The sequence below is a fragment of the Carassius gibelio genome, chromosome B1 (genome assembly GCF_023724105.1).
Source record: "Carassius gibelio isolate Cgi1373 ecotype wild population from Czech Republic chromosome B1, carGib1.2-hapl.c, whole genome shotgun sequence".
NCBI lineage: Eukaryota > Metazoa > Chordata > Actinopteri > Cypriniformes > Cyprinidae > Carassius > Carassius gibelio.
Window position 1 is genome coordinate 13,689,685 of NC_068396.1, and position 15,319 is coordinate 13,705,003.

The 15,319-nt window shown below is 41.9% G+C and overlaps 1 protein-coding gene across 1 annotated transcript in view; it reads left to right on the forward strand.

The window, feature by feature from the left end:
* dnah6 (dynein, axonemal, heavy chain 6) overlaps window positions 1–15,319 on the forward strand; it is a 77,107-nt gene that overhangs the window by 54,363 nt on the left and 7,425 nt on the right. The window contains exons 61-69 of the mRNA XM_052545269.1: window positions 2,342–2,521; window positions 2,879–3,112; window positions 4,019–4,154; window positions 4,276–4,448; window positions 4,922–5,112; window positions 6,359–6,519; window positions 7,550–7,638; window positions 8,286–8,432; window positions 14,794–14,932. Of these exons, the coding sequence (XP_052401229.1) occupies window positions 2,342–2,521; window positions 2,879–3,112; window positions 4,019–4,154; window positions 4,276–4,448; window positions 4,922–5,112; window positions 6,359–6,519; window positions 7,550–7,638; window positions 8,286–8,432; window positions 14,794–14,932 (1,450 nt within the window). The remainder of the gene's footprint in view (window positions 1–2,341; window positions 2,522–2,878; window positions 3,113–4,018; window positions 4,155–4,275; window positions 4,449–4,921; window positions 5,113–6,358; window positions 6,520–7,549; window positions 7,639–8,285; window positions 8,433–14,793; window positions 14,933–15,319) is intronic.

Below are 15,319 nucleotides of genomic sequence, written 5' to 3' on the forward strand. Positions count from 1 at the left end.
CATGTGCCGGAAGTACCCCGGAAGTTGGAAGACAGCGCCACCTAGTGTTCAAGAGATATAACGATTCTTGCAAAACCCCTTATAACTACTGTAAATGTTGATCGATTTTTGTTATTTTTATGTCATTTTATTCCTTTGGTTATGCCGATTCTGAGAATGTCTCAATTGTCATTTTCCAACATGGCGTCTGTCCGCCATATTGAATGGAATGAAATACAGTTTTTTCGCTACTCCTCCCTGAAATCTTGTTCAATTTTGTTAAAAGTTTTATCAGATGAACTTCAGAACGGGCCTGACAGAAATGACAGAACGGATTTTTGATATTCGTTCCCGTTCCAGAGATGTACAGCTCCGAAGTTGACCGTGCCTGTGTTTGTTGATTTATGCTAATTAGCTTAGCATGCTAATGAACTAAAATGCTAACACTTTTCTATTCACTCTAATGGGTCTCTTGAGCAATCTGGTTAACTTTGACAATGTTAGCATTTTTTAGCGTAGCATGCTAATCTGGCTAAAATGCTACTTCGGGCTTGTGAGAGATCATTCTCACATCTTGACCTCTCTTCTGTGCCATGTAAATTTTGTGTCAACTAATGTGGCGCACTTAGCTAAGGCGTTGGTTCTGAACCTGTGAGGTTGTGGGTTCGAAACCTGTATGGGAAAAATTTAAAATTGGGAATAAAGTTGTCATTTCAATTCCTTTATTACATGGTTAAGAGCTGTACTAAAGTTTCTTAAAATGGGATCAAAAATAAGTGTGTTTTTGTAACTTCATTCTGCGTTCGTTCTCATCAGACCTTCTGATTTCACCTTATCTGTAATTCTGAATCTATCTGTTCTGTAAAAAGTGCTGAAAAAGTTGCTTGAAAAAACCTTAAAAGCCAAAGAGCAATAAGGGCTTGGCCCCAGAAAGGCTGCTTGCAGCTTTAATTATGTGTTTGTTACTGATCTATAGTAGTTTTAATGTTAAGACAGTATTTAACTACTTAGTGAGCAGAGTAATAGACATCAGTAGGCCAGTAATTATATATAAAATCAGCTGAAAATGTTATTTTAACCTTTTTTTACCCTAAAGCAATTTGAATTCATACACTACCATTCAATTTGGGGTTTGAAGTCTCTTATGCTCATCAAGGTTACATTTATTTGATGAAAATACTGTAAAAACTGTAATATTGTGAAACATTATTACAGTGTAAAATACTGTTTAAAAAACTGTTTACTATTTACTTTCCCATATATCATGTTTTAAAGGTAAATTTCAGCTCAAGAAACATTTTGATTGAAAACTGTAAGTTAAATCCACCAACATTCAATTAAAAAAAAAAAATACATCATTGGAAAGGAATGAAGTTAGCTTTGAAAAGGACTTGCATCATTTGTTTGCCGAAGCCTCTTAATAATAATACTTAATAATTTCTGTAATTCAATGACATTTATTTATTTTAAGTGTCCAGACTCTTTTTGTTGCCACTGTTTATCTAATAGTTGTCATTAAAACTTTTATTCTGCTATGATAATGACTGCTGCAAACCAAAGGGAGAGGTTTACTTCACAAACAATGCAAATGTCACAGTCGACTCAAAAGATTATGTGAACATTTGGGAATGAGGGCTGAGACATATGAATCTTTTTCTTCTGAGGATTTGTTTTAGGATTTGGAAATGGAAAAAAATGCCATGTTTCCTCTTGTGTCAATATCATAAGCAATTCAACATGAGCATATTACCATATATATATATTTTTTATAACTTCTGTAAATTCTATAATGTGTAACTATAGAAAAAAAGTACTCCTCTAGATTATAGTACAGTACAGCTGTGTATGCTGTCTTGATCTCCATAATCTCTTTTTAGTGAATCATGTTCAAAACCAGCATAGATGTCGCTTACTAATAAATGGCACTTTCATTTGGGCTGGCACAATACATTTTTAGCAAATTCCCCTGACGTAGTGTGTTTGTGCCAGATTTGAGCAAGAATCAGAGGCACAGATTGCACATCACTGTCAACCTCCGCCACCCACAGAGAGTAATGAAAGGCTGAATGGGAGGACAGATAGATTGATGAACGAAAGGTTGGGCCAGCAATGAACAAAGTATGCATCTTAAAGGCAAAAACAGCTCTGTCTCTGTCTGACACCTCTGCTACAGTTTCATGTATCTCTGCGACACTAATACTGCTGTCAATGTGGATGGCTTGATAGCTCCTTTCACATTTTAAGATGCTTTATAAACACATCAAGCTGTTGAGTCATTACATTTGTCTCTGTTTGGAGTATAACACTTACATTTGACATCAAACTGATCTGCTGACAATTTATCCTCTTTTCTCTTGCACAGGTGACATCTCAGGCCATCAAATCCCGGCTGGTGGAGGCAGAGACAACAGAGGAGATGATCAACGCAGCCAGAGAGAAGTATCGCCCTGTTGCCACACGTGGCTCCATCATATATTTTGTCATTGCCAGCCTGTCTGAGATTGACCCTATGTACCAGTTTTCCCTAAAGTACTTTAAACAGGTAATTTCAATCTAGAGCAGACATTCTAGAATATTATTTCAGGATAAAATGTAAAAAATGTAAAATTCATTAATTACTTTACTTTTTACTTTTGTCTATACAATACTATTTAAAAGTTTGGGATCTGTAGGATTTTTTTCATTTTTTCTAACCTTATGTTTTATTTTTTCTAACCTTATTTCATTTTTTCTAACGTCTTATGTTCACTGAAGCTGCATTTATTCGATCAAGCATATAATAAAAACATTAATATTGTGAAGTATTTACCGACCCCAGACTTTTCCCCAGACTCAAGGTCTGGTTTACGTTTTGTCAACTCACGCACTCCCTGAGAATGTCCCTGAAATGTCTTTGCAGTTGTTCAACAACACTATTGAGTCATCAGAGAAGCACAGAGATCTGAGTATGAGACTACAGATTCTGTTGGATCAGACTTTGCTGAGCGCCTACAAGAACGTGTCTCGTGGCCTTTTTGAGCAGCACAAGGCCATCTACAGCTTCATGCTGTGCGTGGAGATCATGATGCAGAGGGGAGAGATCTCCCAGCAGGAGTGGCAGTACTTTCTGCGCGGAGCTGGAGGCATGGAGAAGGTCAGGGAGGTTGAAAAGGCATATGTGATAACAGAGAAAGAAAGAACACCTGTGTGTGTGTTTGTGTGTGTGTGTGTGTGTGTACAGTTTGAGTACTTATGTATGTGAGTTCTTATTCTGATCCTACAAAAGGCAATTATCCTTTTACAGGTCATGAATGGGATTTAATCGTGTTAATTGTTCGATTTTAGAGCTGTTTTCTAATTTTTCCCTTTCCTCAGGGGCCTGCGGTCTCTGCCCCCGTTAAAAAGGCATCTCTGTAATGCCCCATGCTGTTATATTGTTTTTGTGTGCGTTAAAGCAATATGTTTTTGTGTGTATTTCAGTAAACTGAGTACAGTTCAGTTTTGTTGCTAAGGAAAGCATCTCTGTTGGGTAACCCTAAGTTTTAAACTTGATTCCAGTGCCATTAGGGACATGAATGAAACTCAAATCATGTGGCTTATTGAGAATGAAATGTGTGGATTGAATTTGTACTTTCACTCCAGTGTGTCTACTGCACAAAATGTGAATAACCATTAACATCTTACATGAGAGGTTGTGTAAGTAAAACTATTCTCATTTACCAAATTTTATCAACCTTGACAGATATTTTTTTGTGTTCCCTTATTTATGAACCTCTCAGTATAGGATGTTAATATGGTTTAGAAATTGAGGAAAATTATCTGGGAAGGAATAATCCAATATACTTGTCCATCACTGCTTGTAACTGATTTTCTCCAGTGTTTGTCAACATTTTTGTACACAAATCAGTCATGACTTGTTGCTTGATCAAAGTCCTTAGTCTCAATTCATGCTCTTTGAGGCTTCTGACATGCATCAGTATGATGAAATATTACTTATGCAGCCTTATGCACAAACACACACACACGTTTTCTGATAATAACACTCCTGCTTCCTCTGCAGGAATTGCCAGAGAAGCCAGAAGTGCCATGGTTGTCTGATTTTGCCTGGGAGACTTGTTGTAATCTAGAAGACCGACTACCATGCTTTCATGGCATTAAAAAGGAGATCTTATCCACACCTATATCTGTCAAACTGGGTATATTCTTCCTGTTTCATTGAAACATCACTTACTTGCACAGTTTCTTGAAAAGCATCAAAATGGAAACCGTCCAGTAATTCTTATGTTAATGCTGTTTTCCCTTGTCTCTCTTTTGCAGGGCAACTAGAAGTAACAATAAATCCTGAACAGTTGGATGGGTATGTTACTGATCTTCCTCCTTTCTCAGAAGACATACCCTCTGACAAACAACCAGAGGTCAGAGGTCACTGGAATCAGCGACTTGGGGCCTTCCAGAAACTTATTCTCATCAAGAGTTTTATGGAGGAGAAGGTAAAAAAAGAAAGAAAAAAGGTTGACTTACTGTGTAAGACTGTGTCTGTCAGAATCTCACTGTTCTGATTTTATTTCTTGCAATTCCGAGTTAAATTCACAGATTCTCAGATTAATTCAAACAATTTTGAGTTAACATCTCACAGCTCTGACTTTTCAGCTGAATAAAAGTAGTATTTAAAAATAAAAACAAAATGAATTAATTGATAAATACAATAAAAAAAATCTTACTGACACTAAACTGTTGAGTGATAGTGTATTTAATGCCTTTATACAATACATGTTGTATTGTACCTGTATTGTGCTTAATAGCAGACCACCATATATGCTTAAACTGTGATTTGTTTGTGTGTATGTGTTACGGTTCCTGTGTGTGTCAAGTTTCTTGAAAGTCTGCTTAAGTTACGTATCATTATCAACTGGTATGGCTTCATTGAAATGTATTTCAAGTTACTTACTCTGCGTGTTTTCAGGTTGTGTTTGCAGTGACTGAGTTTGTTATCACTGGTTTGGGACAACAATTTGTGGAGAATCCCCCAGTGGATCTTGCAACCTTGTATGCAGACATGTCTCCTTCCATTCCCCTGGTCTTTATTCTGAGCACAGGCTCAGATCCAATGGGAGCATTCCAGCGGTTTGCAATTGAGAGAGGATACCAAGATAGGTACTTGTACATGCACTATGACATTTATACACCATTTAATCAGTCACTCACTTGCCAAGTATCACTCCCAGTTAACTGACACATGTAAGTACATAATTACATGATTGAATGCTCAGTGTTGTACATTAACCTCTGCAGAATATATTTATTCATATTGAATGTGTGATACATGTTTCAGATAGCTTACAAACAGATCTCCTAAAAATAAAAAACTTTAATATGTGATATATATGAAGAGGGTTTATTTGCTGCCCTGTTCTTCTGAAAAATAGGATTACACTCTTCATATTTAGCTCAAAACTGGGGTACCACAGGGATCAGTGCTGGGACCTCTATTCTTCTTTTGGCCTAACTTCACTTCTACTTCAGATCCCGTGACTCTTTTAGCATTACTGTGCTCATTACATTCAGCAGTACACATACAGTAATTTCCTCCTCCTGTTTACGTGCCTCACCGAAAAAATCAAATTTGATCACCTTAGCTATAATTGTGATGAGTTTTTCTTTCATTCAGCCATGACATCCCTCACCAAATCACTTTCTCTCTCTTATTCAGAGGTCACATAGTTATTGCCTCCTAGTGTGCATCATGACCTGGTATCATCCTGGGATACTCTTATGGACCACATTACGATAGCAGCGGCCTTATTTAACCACTACTTTACTAATTTTCTCATCCAGGTTGTCTGGAATTCTTTTCTTTTTTGCCAACCAGCATCTGCTATATGTCTTCCATATTCCTAGAGTGGCTCCAAAATCCCATTGCTCAAATGGTTTTTAACCCTCTGTAATTTTTCCATGTCATGCCTCTGCTCAGATCGTTTTCTGGCTGCCAGAATATGATAGAATTAATTTCAAGACACTGTTTCTAGCTCACACTGCTGCCAATTTCCTTTATTCCCTTTATTTTCAGTCATGCAAGTGAGTCTGGATGGTACTATTGGTCACTTCTGCTTGCCAACTATGAGAACAGTTGATTTATTAGTCATTCCAACAAAGCCACAAGAAACACATTTTAAAAAGTTTCACGTACCGTCAAGGACTTGTATTAGTTTTGGATAGCCAAAAATCCCTTTAAATACAAAGAGACTCTTTGAAAAGTAAAGCTTTTGTGTGTGTGTGTGTGTGTGTGTATTTGTGTTAAAATTTCATGTGGGCATGGGTATATCTGAAATAATTGTGGTAACAATGATAGATCTGGCAAATCCAGTACATTTTCAATTATTTTGAGTTTCTTGTATTTCAGGGTGAAATCAATCTCACTGGGTCAAGGTCAGGGGCCTATTGCGGAGAGGATGATAATGGAAGCTCTGAAGACTGGCAACTGGATCTTCCTGCAAAACTGTCACCTGGCTGTGTCGTGGATGCTGGCAATGGAGGAGCTCATCAAAACCTTCACTGAACCTGGTTAGTTTGTATGTGTGTACAAGTGAGGTCTTGCCTTGTAGCCTAGTCCTTTATATTAGGAGTCTTCAGGAGGGACCCCTACAACCCCAGGAGATTCATTTATTGTTTATTATCAAGTCTTGTGAAAAAAAAAAGAATTTACTTCTAACCAAAGATAAAAGTAATAATGCTGAAGTTCAACTACGCTGCTGTTCAAAGGGTTGTTGGATTTTTGTGGTGTTTAAAAAAAAAGTCTCTTATGCTCACCAATTTGTTATCGAAAATACAGTAAAAAAATAAAAAAAGAATATATATATATATATATATATATATATATATATATATATATATATATATATATATATATATATATATACAAACAGTAGTAATATGAAATATTATAAAAAATTATGTTTAATTTTAAAATGTGTTCCTTTGATGGCAAAGTTGAATTTTCAATCCAGTCTTCAGTGATCACATGATTCTTCAGAAATCATTCTAATTTGCTGATTTTTCTTCTGCTTCCTCTTCATTTAGAAAATATTTCAGGATTTTTTTAAATAACAATACAGTTCTAGAGAACAGCATTTATTTGAAATAGAAAACATTTTGATCCATTTAATGCATCTTTGAAATAAATACAATTATTGATTTTTTTAAACTGTAGTGTACCATATTTGTTTGTCTCTCCTGCATTAAATATTTAAGAAAATGTAAAAAAAATAAAACTCCTGCTTAAAGGATTAAGTAATCCATCAAAATGCCATGCTTATTTTATTTACGACTTCTCCAGAACCTTGTCACAGAAGCTGACACTGTTAGATGAATGACTAGATTCACAAAAACTATTTTTGTATGTTTATATTTGTGTCCGTGTTCTTTATTGTATGGTTCAGTGAAAATATTCTTCTTCTGTTTTTATTGACAGACTCACCTGTTTTGCACCTGCTTCTAACTTTTATTACAGAGTGTGTGTTGCACATGTGAATCCACTATAAAGCTATTTTGTTGTCCTGTTTTCTGTTGCCCTGTTCTTGTATGACCTTTGCAGACACTGTTATCCATGAGGACTTCAGACTGTTCCTTAGCTCCATGCCTACCAATGTGTTTCCTGTCACTGTATTGCAAAACTCTGTCAAGGTAACACAAAGGCACACTACTGCTTATACATACTTAAAGGCTTTAGAAACTTATAGTCATAAAGTTCTGTGCTCGCAAACAAGTAGTTATTTTTCATGAAAGCATGCACATGCCTTTATCTCATTTTTTATCTTTCGGGGTGGAAAACATACATCAGTATAGAGTGAAGCTTCACATGTCAGTGGCATCCATACGCTGATGACATGCACATATTTTTACCTTTACACGTCATTCATCCTTCTAGCACTGGGATATGTCTGCATGTATATCAAATTAAAATTTTAGTCACACTAACACAGTCACACACTCCTGCAAAAAGAAGATAACACTTCACAAGGAGGAGCGCTTTCATATTTGATTCACTCTCAGCCTAATACATTAACACCCCTGTGCTCACGTCCCTATCAGTTAAACCCTAGCTTTACCAAATCACTAGAACCAATAGTAGTTTATAAGACCTTAAACAATGTTTCATTATAATGATAGTGCAGTGACATGGATGTCTTTAAGCAGCCAGACTTTTAGAGTTGGTAACTTATTTTATGAATTTTAGCAGTTCTATTTTGTCTTTGGCTCTAATTTTTGTTTTGTTGTTAATATGCTTGTGTTGCCAGGGAACTAATGAGCCTTTGTTAATGTGATGGTAGGTTACTAACGAGCCCCCAAAGGGTCTCCGTGCCAATGTGAGACGCGCCTTTACTGAGATCAGCAGTATGTTCTTTGAGGAACACATTCTTGGCAGAAAATGGAGGAAGATCATTTTTGGAGTGTGTTTCTTCCACGCCATCGTTCAGGTCAGGGCTCAAGGGTTGAAAATTCTGTGTGTAGTCAATAATGGGGGGGGGGTCTATTTAGTTTGAAACCTATAGATTATAAAGTTTAGAAACCTTGTGGAAAGCCTTATGTTCCTCTTCAGGAACTCGAGCTGCGTCGAGAACGATTGGGGAACGCGTCCAGCGTGACGTCTCTGAATAATATGTATAATCAGTCCAAAGGAAGGGCGAGACGTCATAGGCGGGTGACGTCAGAGACCAGGAAGCATAAAAGCAGGAGAGGCACAGCCGGCCCCAGCCTTGTGTCTTCAGCAAGCGCTCTGTGTGTGTGTGTCAGCCGCTATTTGTTTGTGAGTCTTATTTAGTGTCGTTTGTCCACTGATAAACTCCATTGTCAAAGCTTCAATCAAGAGAAGTTTTGGGCGAGAGCAGGCAGCGCTCAGGCTGTGTGTTTTTCCCTGCCAAAAAAAAAAAAAAAAAAGGGTAGGGACACACGCAGCTCGTGTGTTGTCTGCTTGAGAGTGAAGCGCGCAGTGTCAGCTCTCGAGGGAGTTGACGGCTGCCGTGTTCACTTTGCTTTACTCTCAGAAGGCTCTCTTTGTGGAGAGAGCTTTCACTGGCGTTTCTCGCGGTGCCAGTCCCGTTTTCGCCGAGGCAAAACGGTGGTTGTGCTCGCGGGACTCGCTTTCGGATCTGCTTGAAGGAATGTAAGACGGGCAAGCCCCTATCTTCTTTCTTAGCCACCAGATCCGGCGCCCGCTCTCGGTGGTCGGAAGCCCGCGTTTGCGGTACTTCTCCCCGATGAGAGGGCGCGACGGCGCTGCCTGTCTTTCTCTGAGGAGATTGATGTGGATAGGCGCCGATGAGCTCGCCAGTCACACAAGCACCAGTTACACAAGCATGTTATGCCTAATATTAACATAAGCAGCCTTAATGAAGAGTGGAGCTCGCGCAGTCAGCTCTCGGGGGGCTTTTTCTCACTGTTAAGCGCTCCGCTCTCGCCGGGCACGCTCTGAGGACCGGCTACCGCAATAGCAGGAATCGCACATGATCTGGCGAACGGGTTGGAGACGGTTCGTCCTATCTCCGCCCGTGTTCACTAGATCTAGAGCTCGTGCTCGAGGCCTGGAAACCAGCGCTGCGGTTCTTTCGCCCTCTGAGACAGCTCGCTGCTGCTGCTGCATGCTCTCTCGCCGGGCACGCTCTGAGGAGTGTGTCCGTGCATGCGATCTTGCGGTCGCAGTCTCGCTGTGGCTGATGCACGGCGGCGACCGCGATAGCAGGAATCGCAAATGATCTGGCGAACGGGTTGGAGACGGCTCGTCCTATCTCCACCCGTGTTCACTAGATCTAGAGCTCATTCTCGAGGCTTGGAAACCAGCGCTGCAGTTTCTTCACCCTCTGAGACAGCTCGCTGCAGCATCCATATTTCTCTGAGGAGATTTATGTTATTTGTGTGACTGAGTAGCATAAAATAATATATAAAAAAAAAAGAGACATGGTTTCATTTTTATGTGATTTTTTCTACACCAGATCGCGTTGACTAGTCTGGTTGCTGACTACATTTAATTCTAAGGAATAAAATGACATATTTATCTGACTATGTGAAGTTAGATGTACAGGGGCTCTAGGGATGTGATTTCTTTTGTGAGAACACGTGTGTACCGCTCTCCCTCTGAGGAGGTTGAGGCGGTCAGGGGCTGCTGGGCGGAGCAGTCCCAAAGTGTTCCAGCCCCACGTGCCGGGGGTGTCACTTTTGTACTCCGCAGACGCTAGAGTCAAAGTGGCGCTCCCAGGCCGAAGGCTTCTAGTGGAAAGCAGTTCTACGGACTGTTGTTTTCGCTGGATAGCCTTCATCATAACGTCCTGATGCCTAGGACGTTTTGAGGGCCAGCTCCCTCTGGGGAAGAGTGGTGTACACCGCATTACACGGTGCCCATCTCTCCTCAGTGCCCTCAGGAGATCATTCTGCCAACCCTGCCGTTGTTCCAGGGCGCAGCGATCTCCGGCGAGCGCTTCTCTCAGTTACCGCCCGGAAACGTAGCGGTGCTGAGAGGCTCGCTACCTCTACGGAGGTCTCTAGAGCAGCTAGTACGGTCATCCCCTACCGGTCCACGGCTTCAAGGCACCGAGCTAGTGGCTCTAGGCGTACCAGAGGCCAGTCTCGCGAGACTGGTTCCCTTAGGAGGTCACATGGCGGTGTGGGAGCCCCTGCCAAGTGTACTTCACGGGGTCCTGCCCCGAGCAGGCTCTGGTCTAGTCTTCCTGACAGACGATATGAGTCTGAGGACCGTCGTTTTTAGGAGACTAAAGCTATGATAGTCCTGATGCTGTAGCTCAGGACCTCGGAGGGCAGGCCCCTCTGGGGAAGAGCGGTCGGTGTACACCGCATTACACGGTGCCCGTCTCTCCTCAGTGCCCTCGGGAGATCGATCTGCCAACCCTGCCGGTGTTCCAGGGCGCAGCGGTCTCCAGCGAGCGCTTCTCTCAGTTACCGCCCGGAAACGTAGAGGTGCTAAGAGGCTCGCGACCTCCTGGGAGGTTTCCAGAGCAGCTAGTTCGGCCGTCTCCTGCCGGTGCGCCGCTTCAGGGCACCGAGCTAATTGCTCTGATGCAACCAGAGATCAGTCTTGAGAGGCTGATTCCCTTAGTAGACTATATTGCAGTGTGAAAACTACTGCCAAATGTGTCTCAGTGGGTCCTGCACACTGTAGTGAGAGGCCACAGAATCCAGTTCTGGTGGGCCCCAAGCAGGCTCTGGTAATGGAACAGAAGTAGACTCTCTCTGAGGATGGAGACTATCAAGGTGGTCCCTCCTTGGGTTGCAGAGTCCGGATCCTACAGCCGGTACTTCACTGTTCCGAGGAAGGATGAGGTGTTGTGTCCTTTTCTAGATCTGTGCTTTGAACCTCTCAGTCAGGGGACTGAAGTTTAGCACGCCTGCACAGGCCAAGTCCGAGGACTCGTGTGTCACGATCTATCAAAGATGCACTTATCTCCATCCTTCTTCATCGGAAGTTCCTGAGGTTTGCTTTTGGGGGCAAAAGCCTACCAATAAGGATCTTCCACTGGCCTTGCACTCTCACCCCACACTTTCACGACTCAACCACATTGACGATTGGTTGATATCAGCTCAATTTGAGCAGATGACGGTTCGGCACCGAGGTGTCGTTCTCGCTCACATGAAAGAGCTGGGGTTAAGACTTAACGCCAAGGAAAGTGTGCTTTCTCCAGTTCAGAGAACCACTTATCTTGGCATGGTGTGGGATTTGACCACGATGCAGGCACGTATGTCACCTGCTCGGATCGAGTCGATCCTCACTGCAGTCGCGAGAGTGTGAGAAGGCCGGTCACTCACTGTCAAGCAGTCACAGAGATTGCTGGGTCTGATGGCAGCTGCGTCCAACGTGAATACTATTGGCCTGCTGTACATGAGACCCCTACAGTGGTGGCTCAAGACCAAGGGGTTCTCCCTGAGGGGAAACCAACTTCGCATGCTAAAGGTCACGCGGCGCTGCCTACGTGCCTTGCAAATGTGGAGGAATCCTTGGTTCTTGTCCCAGGGCCTGGTGCTGGGAGCTCCTTGTCGCCGCGTGATGCTAGCGACGGATGCGTCCCTCACCCGCTGGGGTGTGGTCATGAGTGGCCACCCTGCCCGTGGTCTGTGGAGTGGTCGCCATCTGACATGGCACATCAACTGCCTGGAGATGCTGGCCATGCTTCGTGCACTTCGTTAATTTCTCCCAGACCTAAGAGATCACCATGTGTTGGTGCGCACCGACCACACAGCGATGGTCTCTTACATCAACCACCAAGGAGGTCTGCACTCACCCCGTTTATACAACTAGCGTACCAGATCCTTGTGTGGGCCCAGGACGAATTCCTCTTGCTCAGAGCAGTTCACATTCCTGGGCATCTTAATATGGGAGCAGACATCCTGTTGAGCAGGGGCCGAGGCCCGGGGAATGGCGGCTTCACACTGAGGTGATGAAGCAGAGTTGGAAATGTTGGCCAGACTCGGGTGGATCTGTTTGCGACTCGAGAGACATCGCACTGTCCCCTCTGGCTTCCTCTGACTCATCCAGCTCCACTGGGGCTGGACGCCATGGTACACGACATGGCCGAGGCTTCATCTGTACATTTTCCCCCGATCGCTCTGCTCTCGGGAGTTCTGGAGAGAGTGTGCCGGGACGGAGTCCGGCTGCTGTTAGTAGCCCCGTTCTGGACGGGCCGGGTATGGTTCCTGGGCCTGATTTCTCTTTTTGATGGCACTCCATGGGAGGTTCCCGTCAGGAGAGATCTCCTCTCGCAGGCGGAGGGTGCGCCCCCGCATGGAGCTTAGAGGCTGTAGGTGTTGTCTCTGAGGAGGCACGACTCTTAGCTTCCGGTCTCGCAACCGAGGTTGTATGACCGTTCTCCAATCCAGAGCTCCCTCAATGAGGAAACTGTATGCCTTGAAGTGGAAGCTTTTCACTTCTTGGTGCGGAGACCGCCAGCTCGACCCAGTTAACTGCCCGGATGGTACAGTGCTGGAGTTCCTGCAGGCTCTCCGCAGGGTTGACCCACTCCACCTTGAAGGTCTACGTGGCGGCCATGGTGGCCTACCACGCCTCTCTCGGTGGCCAATCAGTGAGCAGAAACCCTCTGGTTACATGTTTCCTCCATGGTGCGCTGAGGCTGAGGCCTCCGACCAGAAGAAGCTTATGCTAAGCGGTGATCAGGATGCTGTCCTAAGCCTCGAGTCATCTGATCTCCCCTCTCCTGGGGGTCAAGGCTCACTCCACTAGAAGTGTGGCGGCCTCCAAGGCCTTCCTAGCAGGTGTCTCTATGCGTGACATCTGCGAGGCTTCGGGGTGGTCCACGCCCTTGACCTTCGTAAGATTTTACGGACTAGATTTACGAGCCGCTCCAGGCCCCTCTGTTCTCTCGTCCTAGCTGTGCAGTTTCCCACACTGGCAGAGATTTGTAAGTCTGGCGGCGTGGGCATTCTCGTTCCCCAATCGTTCTCGACGCAGCTCGAGTTCCTGAAGAGGAACGTCTAAGGTTACGTATGTAACCCTGGTTCCTCGAAGGAACGAGACGCTGCGTCGCAGTGCCACACTTCCGGCATCTCTGGCTGGCGCTTGCTTCATCCTTTGAGGCTGGGGCCGGCTGTGCCTCTCCTGCTTTTATGCTTCCTGGTCTCTGACGTCACCCGCCTATGACGTCTCGCCCTTCCTTTGGACTGATTATACATATTATTCAGAGACGTCACGCTGGACGCGTTCCCCAATCGTTCTCGACGCAGCGTCTCGTTCCTTCGAGGAACCAGGGTTACATACGTAACCTTAGACGTTTTTCTTGCCATAAAATATGAGCAGGACAGTTTAAATGATTAAATAAAAAAATTGGATGGAAACATTGCAGCTTATACTGTATTGTACTTTTTTGGGGAGTTAACTTTAATTTGTTTCAAACCACTTATTTAGTGTTAAAATCTACAGTAAATAAAAAAAGGTAAAAAAAAAATAATTAAAAAGTTACTTTTTTATAAAAAGTAAAAAATCATTTATTCAATAATATAAATATTTTCTACAAATATTTTACTAATAGTCTTCACTATCACTTTACTTTTATTAGTTTAATACATCCTTGCTGAATGAAAGTATTATTCAAAAAAGAAAGAGAAAAATTTACTGACCCAAAACTTTTGAACAGTAGTGTATTAAAATATTTATATTTTACATAAATGCTGTAATTTTTTACTTTTATTTTAAGCAGTTTACCTTTTGGAATTATATTACAGGTTTATGTTAAGATTTTAATATGTAGATTTTTGTTATACATACTCTACTCATACACTATGGTTGCATTATTTTTTAATGTATTTTATGCTTGCAAAGGCTTCCTTATTTATTACAGCGATAACAGTAATGTTGTGAAATATTATTTCAGTTATTTAGTAATTGTTTGCTATTTTAATATATTTTAAAATGTAATTTATTCCAGTAAATGGCAAAGCAATTACTCACGAAAATCATTCTCATATCCTGTTTCTGATGTAATTCATGTTATTATCAATGATTAGTGTATTATTAATGTAACAAACCCCCAAAAAAAGTTTTTTTACTGCTTAATATTTTTGTGTAAACTGTGATGGAATTTGTGTGTGTGTGTGTGTGTGTTTTCCCCAGGATTTTCTGATGCGTGTATCATTTATTTGATACAGAAATCATTTGAAAAGTATAACATTAATCTAGTTTAAAAAATTGGCCAATTATTTGCAGATTACTACATGTTCAAGAGGACCTTACTAAATCACACTCTCTAAATCCTACTCTTATTTGTCTGTAAGTTTTTCTCTCGTATGTGTGTGTGTGTGTATGCTTTTATGTATGTATAGGAGAGGAAGAAATTTGGTCCTCTGGGCTGGAACATTCGTTATGAATTCAATGACAGTGACAGAGAGTGTGCTCTTCTCAACCTAAACCTCTACTGCCAGATAGGACATATACCCTGGGATGCTCTTATATACATCACGGGTATGTGTGTGTTCATTGCAGAAGTATTTATAGCATCAGTTACTGATCAACACTTTCACACATTTCTCTCAGCTGTTTCTCTATGAGTCTGCTTTAGAAATACTTTTATAATAAAGTATAAGTAAAGTACTTTATTCATAAAGAAATAAAATATAAATATGAATGTGGTATAAATAAATTTTCTCAACAAAAAAGTATCTTTCACTCAAATTTCTAAAAGGTTTTCTAATTGTTAAGAATGTATTGGTCTAAGTAGGCATCATTTTACAGACCGTCAGATGGTGAATAGATGTTATTACCTTTGGTGCAGCTGGTGGCATGCAGAGACTATAAAAGACTGTTTCAGTAATGTTGTTATGAGAGGATTTGAGAAAGACTCATTAAGGA